This window comes from Mustela putorius, unplaced genomic scaffold (genome assembly GCF_011764305.1).
Source record: "Mustela putorius furo isolate JIRA1106 unplaced genomic scaffold, ASM1176430v1.1 tig00004007_pilon_pilon_pilon, whole genome shotgun sequence".
Lineage (NCBI taxonomy): Eukaryota > Metazoa > Chordata > Mammalia > Carnivora > Mustelidae > Mustela > Mustela putorius.
The window spans coordinates 1035976-1048156 of NW_025422145.1; the positions used below are offsets into that span (position 1 = coordinate 1035976).

General features: G+C 43.4%; 1 protein-coding gene across 7 annotated transcripts in view; it reads right to left on the minus strand.

Moving 5' to 3' along the window:
• Positions 1 to 5047: 5047 nt before the first annotated feature.
• Positions 5048 to 12181, minus strand: part of TMC5 (transmembrane channel like 5) — a 71886-nt gene continuing 64752 nt past the window's right edge. For all 7 annotated transcript variants that reach the window (XM_004750295.3, XM_013055122.2, XM_004750296.3 and 4 more), the window contains 3 exons: positions 7293 to 7397; positions 6061 to 6103; positions 5048 to 5354 (listed from right to left, as the gene is read on the minus strand). In XM_004750295.3, coding sequence (XP_004750352.3) covers positions 5308 to 5354; positions 6061 to 6103; positions 7293 to 7397 — 195 coding nt within the window. In that variant the 3' untranslated portion in view covers positions 5048 to 5307. The remainder of the gene's footprint in view (positions 5355 to 6060; positions 6104 to 7292; positions 7398 to 12181) is intronic.

The window sequence follows — 12181 nt, forward strand, 5'->3', positions numbered from 1 at the left end:
GCTTGGACAAGTTCCTTATTTGATCTGTAAAATAGGGGCACTATTTTTTTTTTTAAGAGTTTTCTTTATTTTTGAGAGACAGCACAAGTGAGGGGAGGAGCAGAGGGAAAAGCAGACTCCCTGCTGACTCGGGGCTCAATCCAGGAACCTGGGATTGTGACCTGAGCCAAAGGCAGATGCTTAAATTGAGCCACCCAGGCACCCAAAATAGGGGCAGTATTGGTACTGCCCTAGGGGCGGCTGATTAAATAACAAAGTGCATGTAAAAGGCATGTAAAATGTTACTAACATTTATGGACTCCCTGACATACTAGACACTTTCAAATGCTTTCCGCGTGTTTGCAACAACACTGTGAGGTTACTACCATCACAATCCCACTCTGTTTTTTAAAAAGACTTATTTGAGAGAGTGTGTGGGGGAGGGGAGCATTGCACAGAGGGAGAGAGAGAATCTCCAGCCTTCTCTCTGCTGAGCACAGAGCCCGACACAGTGCTCAGTCTCACCACCCTACTACAATCATGACTTGAGCCGAAACCAAGAGTCCAATGCTTAACAGACTGCACCACCCAGGCGCCCCACAATCCCACTTTATAGTGAAGGACACCAAAGCACAGGGAAGTTAAGTAACTTGCCTAAAGTCACACACCAGTAACAGCATAAGGATTTGGTCCAGGTGATGTAATTCCAGAGTTCATACCCTAAACCCCTGCCTATCCTTGTATCCAGCGCGTAGCAAGGACTCACTAAAGAGAAAAACTTGATCATTCCTAACACCTATGATGGTGCCTGTTATATGGTAGATGCTCAATAAATGTTTGTTGAAGGACTGAATTATGGGATAGCCAACTGGAAACTTATCAAGGAAACTAGAGGTACAGACCTAGTTCAAGTGGGAGTTACAGATAAATGATTCAGTATTCAGCAGCATCAAGGGGTCATCCCAAGAAACTCAATACAGATAAAAATTGTCCCCTCTGCCATGCGACCTTGACCTGAGCGGGAGGCAGATGCTGAACCAACCAAGCCACCCCGGCATCTCAAAGAAGACAGTCTTTTTTTTTTTTTTTTTAAGATTTTATTTATTTGGCAGAGAGGGACACTGTGAGAGAGGGAACACAAGCAGGGGGAGTGGGAGGAGAAGCAGGCTTGCCATAGAGCAGGGAGCCCGATGTGGGGCTCGATCCCAGAACCCTGGGATCAGGACCTGAGCCAAAGGCAGATGCTTAATGACTGAGCCATCTAGGTGCCCCAAGAAGACAGGACAGAGTCTTAAGCAGACTCTGAGCTGAGCACAGAACCCAGCACAGAGCTCAATCTCACGACCTCCAGATCATGACCTGAGCTAAAACCAAGAGGTGAACACCAAACCAACAGAGCCACCCAGGCGCCCCTCCCTAATACAATATTCTAAGCTCCCTATTTGCATGTTCAGGTGGCTTTTCTGGTCAGGCATTTTGGGAAGAAGTACAGCACTCCCCCCTCATCCCTGGGCCGATGCCTTAGTCCTGGATGGTACCAAACCTTATACATACTATGAGTTTTCCCATCACACACACCTATGGTAAAGCTTACCTTAGAAATCAGACCTAGTAAGACAATAACAGTAACAATATACTATAAAACAAGTTAAGTGAATGTAATCTCTCTCCAAACATTGTCCCGTACTCACCCTTCTTCTCATGATTGAAGGAGATAAAATGCCTGTGTGAAGAGATGAAGCGAGATGAGGGGCGTAGGCTCTGTGACATAGCCTTAGGCTACTACTGACCTCCTGACAACTGGGCAGAAGGAGAACCCATCTGCTTCCTGGCTGCAGACCAGGGGTCTGTGGAGGCCGAGAAAAATCAAGGCCATCCCACCTCAGGTTTAGCCTTAGCATAGGTACAGCCATCTTAGCTCCGGCAGCCATCTCAGACCCCTGTGCCCAAGGGCTGAAATTTCCCCCACCCTGCTTTAGTAAGCCCCACCCTGCTTTAGTAACAGGAACCCATAAATACCCCTGCCTTAACTAAGCTTGGGGTCCAAGTCCCTACTCCGCTGTGTGGGGTATACTTGGGCCCAAGCTCAAGCTTGTCAAGTAAACCCTCATGTGATTGCATCGGTGTTGGCTCCTTGGTGCTCTCTCCTACGCGAAAACAGGATCATGGAAACTTGAAAAAGCGAAACCATGCATAAGGTATTCTAGATCCTGGTTCACTAGTTCTCAGCCCTGGTTTTCCACAGAAACCATTTGGGGACCTTTAAAGTACAGGCACCTGATTTGGTTGGTCTAGACTGGGACCTGGGCCTGACTGTTGGTGGTCAGCGGCTCCGGTGATTCTGACTGCAGCCGGCGCTGAGGACCCTGATGCCTAACGGGGCCCTGAGAGGACTGGGAGCGTTGACCCCTGTTAGAAAGCTGAACTGTATTGACCCAAAATTCATATGCTGGAAATCTGAACCCAATACCTCAAAATATAATCATATTTGGATATATGGCCTTTAATTACGTGACTAAGTTATATTAAGGCTATTAGGGTGGGACCTAATCCAATCTGCCCATTGACCTTATAAGGAGAAGAAATTTGAACACATAAAAGGTACATGCAAAAAAAAAAAAAAAAAAGGCAAAAAGTAAAAGAAATACATGCAGAGGACACAGCGAGGTAGTCACCTGTAAGCCCAAGAGGCATCAGAAGGAAACGAAAACTGTGGACACTGACAGGACCATGACCTTGTACATCTCCACCTCCAGGAATGTGGAAAAATAAATTTTTTTAAGCCAGCCCTTCTGTGGGATTTGGTTACGGCAGCCCTAGCAAGCCAATATAGTCCCTATCTCAAGCTTAAGGTTGTTCTTTTTTTTTTATTATTTTTAAAAAATTTTATTTATTTGACAGACAGAGATCACAAGCAGGCAGGCAGAGAGAGAGGGAAGCAGGCTCCCCCTGAGCAGAGAGCTTGATGCAGGGCTCAATCCCAGGACCCTGGGATCATGACCCAAGCCAAAGGCAGAGGCTTTAACCCACTGAGCCACCGAGGTACTCCCTTTTTAAAAAATTTTTTTTAAATATTTTATTCATTTATTTGAGAGAGAAAGCTTGAGAGGAAGTAAGAGCACAGAGGGAGAGGGAGAGGCAGTCCCTGCTGAGCAGGGAGCCCAACATGGTGCTCAATCCCAGAACCCTGGGATCCGGACCTGAGCTGAAGGCAGACACTTAACCAACTGAGCCACCCAGGTACCCCTCGAGTCCAAGTTTTAAAAGTATCCTTGCATCCAAATGTTTGTGATACCTACAGACTAGATCTTTCTTCTTCCCTGATACTTCCTGGAGAAGTAGGAGTTGACACAAGCCATGGAAGCAAAAAGAGAAGCATTCCAGATATAAGCCCTTAGCATATGGTGAATAAGCAAAAATGCTACTTTCAGAGGAAGTTCATATTTTAGTGGAGAAGCCAAAGAAGCACAAAGCAGCATCAAGATGACACAGAGGGGGAAAAAGTCACTTCAGACATCAAGTCAGTGGGCTGCCTTCACTGACCTCACCAACAAGTTAAGTCTCCTGTAGTCCCCTGGGCTTCTCCTTCACAGCACCTATCACAATCACAATTCCTTACTATTTATTAGTTAACTGTCTAAATTAATCTGCTAGGGACGCCTGGGTGGCTCAGTTGGTTGAGTGTCTGCCTTCAGCTCAGGTTAAGATCCCAGGGATTCTGTTTCTCTCTTTCCCTCTACCCCCTCCCAACTCACGTTCTCTCTCTCAAGCAAATAAATAATCTTTTTATTTTTTTAAAAAAGATTTTATTTATTTATTTGATAGAGATCACAAGTAGATGGAGAGGCAGGTAGAGAGAGAGAGAGAGAGAGATGGAAGCAGGCTCCCTGCTGAGCAGAGAGCCCGATGCGGGACTCGATCCCAGGACCCTGAGATCATGACCTGAGCCGAAGGCAGCAGCTTTACCCACTGAGCCACCCAGGCGCCCTAAATAATCTTTTTAAAAAATGAAATAAATTAATCTGCTAGGCAATAAGCACAGGAGGGCACCAATAGTGTCTTGAGTTGTTCACCACCTTGTTCACAACTACTTGGCATGTATTTGTTAAATGAATGAATAAACACAGCGTGCAACCACTAGCAAGCACAAAACCCCAAAAATTAACCAGCTGATGAAAGGAGTTAACGAATAAATAAGTGAATGAAATGTGAATCGATGACTGGGCATTGACTAGATGCTTGTGTTTCAAACGCATGTTAAATGTTTTCAAAATTCAGTTCCAGTTACATTTCATGGTGGTGATTACTCAAGAAGGGACTTCTCACCTGAATAATTTGGTGATTTCTGCTGGATGCTTCAGTTCTAAGTACAGTCACACGCCTTGTGAATCATTTAGCAAATCTGCAAAAGAAACTATATGTTGGGGCACCTGGCTGGCTTAGTCGGAAGAATGTGCCACTCTTGATTTCAGGGTCGTGAGTTCAAGCCCCATGCTGGGTGTAGAGATTACTTCAATAAATAAAAATTTATTATTTATTACTTAAATAAATAAAAATATTAAAAAGAATGCTATGTATACATATGTGTGTATATACACACACACGTACATATATATCCATTCCACACACACATATACATACATATGTTTCACATCACCACTGGTTTCATGTTTGATTCAACGTAAGACTTTGATGCTGACTTATGTGTCAACCTCACAGGGGTAGAATCCCCATCCACACCCACGCCAGCTCCAAAGACTCATACTTGATATTCAATAAAGGTTTTAGATAAGATCTCTTGTTGTATTTCACCTTTGGGTAACATGGGGTGGGATATTTGTAGTTCAAGGTCATGAACAAATGTAGGTTCCCAAATTTAGAGGCCTCACATCCCTGAATAAGGATCCCATTTTTATTCAGGCCGGACTATTTGTCTGAGCACTGGTTTCCAAACCTTTGCCGGGGCCAGGAGGAGAGATTTCTAAGGACCAATAATCCATGTGCACATCTCTTAAAGACTGAATACATAATTCCCAGGTTCTCTCTTCCAGGTCTTTATGAACCAGTCTAAATGTTACAACAGTCTTTATTTTCAAAGCCCAAATATTTTATCTTGGAAAATCAGCAATCCAGGTATATATATTTAAAAAAAAAAAACCCAGCAGGGAATGACCAAATTTGCATCAGTATATACAATGTGGCGAGTTTCCCGTCATGGCTAATGGCTTGAATTCCCCTCCTGAAGCTCAGAAAGGCCCGGGTGTCATGGAAGAAGTAGTTCCATCTTTGTCTTTTCATTTGATGGGTGTCTGACTGCTGCAACAAACATCACGCCTCTAGATTCTCTTCTTGAACTGATCGCCTTAATCGCAGGTCTATGGACAGAGAAAAGAGGAATGAGCACCGATGCACCACTGCCTCGAGTCTCCAAGGGAAAGACCAAATTCAAGATCCTCCTGCCTTCTTCTGTTAAGTTTCTGCAATTCTCCCCTTGAACTCCCACCGTTAGGTGACATCAGTAAATGCTATCCCAAAAAAGATGAATGGGTTTGTTTGTTTCCTCCCTAAAATTCATTCTCCTCTGGCCTCAACTCCTGACTTCCTTTGGCAAGTCAACCCTTCCCCATTCTCAGTCCCTAGGGTCTGTTTGGTTGTACCCCCTCTACCTACAGATGTCTGATCTGGCCAATGAATCACCACATTTTCATGGCCACAGCAATTGGCTCATTGATGCACACATCACCCGGTCAGATCCAATGAAATACATTGAGAATTCTGGGTCTCTCCTTCTTTCCCACTAGACTTGAATCTGAGAAGGTATAAGAGGCTGATAAATTGTGAGCAAGGGCCTGTTCGAGAAAAGAGCTAACATGGTAAAAAAAAAAACGGTATAGAAAGGAACCAGGTTCTGGTGACATATGCTGAGTCTCAGCTTCTGGCCATGCTTCAGGCAAGAATTATTCTTGGATTTTTGCTAAAGCCAGTTTGGGTCAGTTCTTTTCATTGAAAGGCTGATGCAGGAACAGCTCTGACCCGCTCTCATTTGGTTGGGTCTCCTTCAGGGCCAGTCTGGTTACTCACCACAAGCAGCATCTTGTTCCCTGACATGCAAAGGGTCCGGTTGCTGAAAGGGAATAAAACAGGTGGCCTCATCACTGGAAGAGAATGCAGACTCGGGTCCTGTTGCATAGCTGATGGGATCCGTGAGCCCCCTCCATTTCAAAATTAAGATGTGGCAGATGGAAACCAGGGCTCAGTCACAGACAAAGAAAACATGTTTTGTTTGGTCTTTTAAGGGAAAGTGATTCCATTAATTTATTCATTCATCTCTTAGATATTTACTGAGCATTTACAATATGCCAGGTAATATATCAGGGCCTGGGGCTCTAAGGATACAGACAGCATCTCTGCCTGCATAGGATTTAGAGTCAGGCCTCTAGATGCTGTATCTACATCATGTAAATGGTATTAATTTGCACAGATAGTAAATGTCATGGCAGTCTCTTCCGACAAGATCCTAGCTTCCAAAACCCAGTGGCATTTGAAATTAAAGTGGATTTACCGTTTATCCATATCTTCTGGGACACGAAGGAAGCAAACAAGGGTTTTGGACTTAGAGCAGGATTTCAAATACCTCTTATACCCTCTTGGTAAGCATAAAATTGGTAAAATCTTCTTAAGAGTATGATATGGTAAAATCTATTAACATTATCATGGGCATGCCCTATGGCAAAAATACTCACATAAAAATAGTTTAAAATGTTTCATTACACACTGTTTTTAGTATTAGAAACAAAAAACCTGGAAACAACCCAAATGTCCAAATATATACCAACTGAAACAATGTCAGAAATTTAGTATTAAGTGATGAGGGATGGAGTTATGATACTAGGTGTATAGTATAGCCCCACTTTTCTAATAAATTAATAAATTTGTATATGCAGATGCATATATATGTATATTTAGAGATGCCTAGGGAAGAAGATCCAGAAGAGTATACACTGAACCATTATCACCGTGGGATGAGATTTCAAGGTACTTTCCCTCTCGGTGGAAATACTTCTGGATGCCTGGATTAGACAAGAGATGCACCCAAGCCCCATGAGGGCCTTTATCATGGTAACCCCAGCACCAAGAACAAGGTTCAGCTTGGAAAGGGTTGAACAGACATTACTTGTTAAATAAAAAAATACAGAAATGTTTAAACATAGAAAGTGAAGTGCCCTTATGCTACCCGCGTTTCCTGACGCACATTTTACAAGGAGGCAAGTCTGTGTCACAAGCGAGGACCCCCAGGCGAAGTCCCGTCTCACCTCTACATCTCTCCTTTCCGGGATGAACGAGCTGGTGGTTGTTCTCTTCTCCACATCCTGCAGCTTGGTCAACTTTTCTATCAGGAACATTTTATCTTTGCCCTCCTGCCAAGAAGGAAAACAAAAACAAGAACAAAAATAAGGAGAATGGTGTGAGGTGAAGAAGAAAATGATGGGGGCGCCTGGGTGGCTCAGTGGTTAAGCTGCTGCCTTCGGCTCAGGTCATGATCTCAGGGTCCTGGGATCGAGTCCCGCATTGGGCTCTCTGCTCAGCAGGGAGCCTGCTTCCTCCTCTCTCTCTCTCTGCCTGCCTCTCTGCCTACTTGTGATCTCTCTCTGTCAAATAAATAAATAAAATCTTTAAAAAAAAAAAAAAGAAGAAAATGATGGAAAGAAGAGTGATTTTTTTTTTTTTTTAAGGCAGGTAGGGTCCCAGACACAGGATAGAGACTGCCACCATGTTTTCTCTCTCTGTCTCTTCTTTTTAAGATTCACTTATGTATTTGAAGGGGGGAGGGGGCGGGAGAGGACAGAGGGAGAGAGTCTTTTATTTTTTTTAAGATTTCATTTATTTATTTGACAGACAGAGACAGTGAGAGAAGGAATACAAGCAGGGGGAGTGGGAGAGGGAGAAGCAGGCTTCCCGCTGAGCATGGAGCCTGATGCGGGGCTCGATCCCAGGACCCTAGGATCATGACCTCGGCTGAAGGTAGATGCTTAACATCTGAGCCACCCAGGCACCCCGCCCTTTTTTCTCATTAAACTTTCACCCGTGAATTTGAGTAGCTAACAAACAGTTATCATTATCATTTAGCATCCAACAGTTTTTGCAGTGGTATGTGCTTCACAATAATTTTCTTTTTTAAGGTTTTATTTATTTATTTGACACAGAGAGACAGAGTACAAGCAGGGGAAGAGAGAGAAGCAGGCTCTCCGCTGAGCAAGGAGCCCAGTGTAGGGCTCAATCCTAGGACCCTCAGATCACAACCTGAGATGAAGGCAGACGCCCAACTGACTGAGCCACCCAGGCGCCCCTCATAATAATTTTATATTTCCCTCATTCCTTCTACATTTATTCACTGGAATTCTGCAAGGAAGAGCTGTCCTTAGGAATTGGCATTTTAAACAAGTCTGCTAGCTGTCTTGGATATAGCCAACTGGTTTGGAAAGTGCTGGTATCTAGCAGCCATTTCCATACTCTAGTGCCAATTAGAATTACCTGGAGAGCTTGCAAAAATGAAAACTCCTAGGATTTATCCAAATGATCTAAACTCAGGGAGGCAAAGCTGCATGGTATTAAGAGTACAAACTCTGGCCTTGCCCAATTCAAGTCCCACCACTTACTAGCCCTGAGACTTTCAGCAGGTCATTTCAATATGTAAGCCTTAGTTTCCTTAATTTTAAAATAGGGATTAAAAGATTTGTATGCCCCAGAGAGAGTAATAAAAATTAAATCGGAATTTTTGTTCATTATTTAGCACATGCCAGGCATCGTGTAAATGCTCAACAAATGTTATCTGTTGCCATTACTTGTTGGAGGAGATCAGGGTAATAGGAATTTGCATTTTTAATAAGCATTCAAGAGTTTCAATGAAGGTGATCATACTTTGAGAAGGATTGTTACTGAGCCTATTTCCAGCCTCTTAGTCTGGGTTCTTTTAGAGACAACGAGCCTGTCTTTGTGGTCTACCCTCTGGGCCAGACTCCCACAGATGCAGACCTGTGGAGATGCTTCTGGTGCCTCCCTGAAATGATGCCATCTAAATCCCTCAACTTGGCACTGCCCTTACAACAGAAGGTTTTAAAATCAAATCCCTCCCCTGTTAAAATCTTCTAAAGACTTGCCCAAAATATTCTACGTGCTGTATCACAAAAATACAGGTGATGTTTGTGGGAACAGGCAGGTGAAAGAACATAATTAATCCATGCCCTTTCTTTATACCATATAAAGGACCAACCCAAGTGATCTGAAACCCCAAAGATTCAAGTAGATAGTACGCTGGGGAATCCTGCTTCTTTCCTATGTTCTTAGATGTAAGTGTTCATGTCATAATTATGTTGGTATTTAGAAGAAAAGGGAACCAGCCCAGCAGCCATGAGCAACCTTATTCCCAGACTGTGGTCTCTAAATACCATTTCAACAGGACTACTTGAAAAAATTATTCATGTTCTGGGACATGTAATGAACAAGAAAAGCCTGGAACATTTTATCCTTCCACAGAGCAAGTAACCTATCAAAGACTTCTAGAGTCATCAGGGGCGCCTGGGTGGCTCAGCTGGTAGCGGTCGCCTTTGGCTTGGATCATGATCCTAAGGTCCTGGGATCGAGCCCTGAATGGGGCTCCCTGCTTCTTCCTCTCCCTCTGCAGCTATCCATGCTTGTGCTCTCTCTCTCTCTCTGTCAAGTAAACAAAATATGTTTAAAAAAAAAAGAAAGAAAGAAAGACTTCTGGGGTCATGTCAAAAGAGCCTAGGAGCAAATTCAAAAGGATTTCCATTAGCAAAGGATGAGACTGTTTAAGCACAAATAAATTATTATAATTGAAATATGCCCGGGGCGCTCAGTGGGTTAAAGCCTCTGCCTTTAGCTCAAGTCATGATCTCAGAGTCCTGGGATAGAGCCCCACATAGGGCTCTCTGCTCAGCAGGGAGCCTGCTCCCCCCCGCACCCCACTCGGCCTGCGCCTCTGCCTATTTGTGATCTCTGTCTGTCCAATAAATAAATAAAATGTTAAAAAAAAAAAGATGCCCAAGTATACGTAAATCTATGAACCCATAAGGATAATTTTTAAATCCTCATTGGCCACATTTGGAGGTTGCTAGGTGTAGCGAGTTGAACAGTATCTCCCTTTTGAAAAGATATGTCCAAGTTATCCTGACCCCAGTACCTGTGACTATGGCCTTGTTTGGAAATGAGGTCTTTGCCAATGTAATTAAAGATTCTGAGATGAGGGACGCCTGGGTGGCTCAGTGGGTTAAAGCCTCTGCCTTCGGCTCAGGTCATGATCCCAGGGTCCAGGGATCGAGCCCCGCATCGGGCTCTCTGCTCAGCGGGGAACCTGCTTCCTCCCCTCTCTCTCTCTGCCTGCCTCTCTGCCTACTTGTGATCTCTGTCTGTCAAATAAATAAATAAAATCTAAAAAAAAAAAAAAGATTCTGAGATGAGATCCTTCTGGATGAGGATGAACCCTAAATTCAATGATGAGTCCTTAGAAGAGAAGGAAGAAACAGGCACACAGGGAAAAAGAACTTGCAAAGATGGAGGCAGAGAGAACAGTTAGGAAGCCCTGAACAAACAAACAGCAGGGTGAGCCAGTGGTCCCCAAAAGAAGCTACTAGAACCATGGAACAGATTCTCTCTCACAGCGTTGGAAGGTACCAAACCTGCTGGCATCTTGATTTTGGACTTCTGGCATCAAGAACTGTGAGAGAATAAATCTGTTATTTTAAGCCACCAAGTTTGTGGTAATTTTCTATGGCAGGTCCAAGAAACTAATACAGGAGGGTACCAACACATCATTTAAAAACTGGTAAATTGGGGCGCCTGGGTGGCTCAGTGGGTTAAAGCCTCTGCCTTCAGCTCAGGTCATGATCCCAGGGTCCTGGGATTGAGCCCCGCAGGGAGCCTGCTTCCCTTCCTCTCTTTCTGCCTGTCTCTCTGCCTACTTGTGATCTTTGTCAAATAAATAAATAAAATCTTTTTAAAAACTGGCAAATAAAAGGGGAAAATGCATCTATGTTGCCTTTCCTCTATAAATTGTATTACAATATAGTCAAATAGTTGGTGAGCAAAAATTCCTTTTTTCATAGAGGAATTCTAGCTAATTAATGCAGAAGAATTCCTAGGAGTAGAGTACCACTATTTTGTCATTTCTCACAAAATCAGTAGGTCTTCTAGGCAATATTAATCAAAGCCTGCAAAATCCATCAGGTGAAAGGCAGATGGGGAGCCTTGCAATGGATGGGTCAGGCTAACTAAGCATGGACCCACTGATTGCTTTTAACATCACAAAAATAGACAACTGGACATTTTATATCTCAAGGTGATGCCATAAGCAGCTCCGAGCATCATCTCTGAAGTATTCTAGCTAAAACACTGAATCTGAATTTAATCAGGTTTTCAAATCTCACAAGCAGGGTACAGGAAGTATAAAGAAAAAAGAAACAATGGTGAACACCACGACAAGATCGACAAGATTGCAAATCAGATATATCCAGAATGTAACAACTACCACAAGACAAATGATCTGGTTTCGTCAACAATAAATGGCAAGAGAAGAAAGGAGGTGTGAACAATTATAGATAAAAAGAAACAAGGGGCACCTGGATGGCTCAGCTGGTTAAGCAACTGCCTTCGGCTCAGGTCATGATCCCAAGATCCTGGGATCAAGCCCCACATTGGGCTCCCTGCTCCGTGGGGAGTCTACTTCTCCCTCTCCCTCTGCTGCTCTGCCTGCTTGTGTTCTCTCGATCTCTAATAAATAAATAAATAAATAAATAAATAAATATCTAAAAAAGGAAAGAAAGAATCAAGAAACATACCAACAAATGCTACCTTTCTCAGATCCTGATCTGAACAACGCTAGTGTAAAAAGACACTTCACAGAGGTGCCTAGATGGCTCTGATGGTTAAGCCTCTGCCTTTGGCTTAGGTCATGGTCTCTGGTTCTGGGATCGTGCTCCAAGTCGGGCTTCCAGCTCAATGGTGAGTCTGCTTCTCCTTCTCTCTCTGTCTCTCCCACTGTTTGTGCTTTCTCTCTCTCTCTCTCTCTCAAGGAATCAATAAAATCTTTAAAAACAATTTAAAAAGAACACTTCAGAGGACAATCAGGAAAATTTGACCATTAATTGCAAATGAGATGACAGTAAGGAATTATTACCCTTTCTTT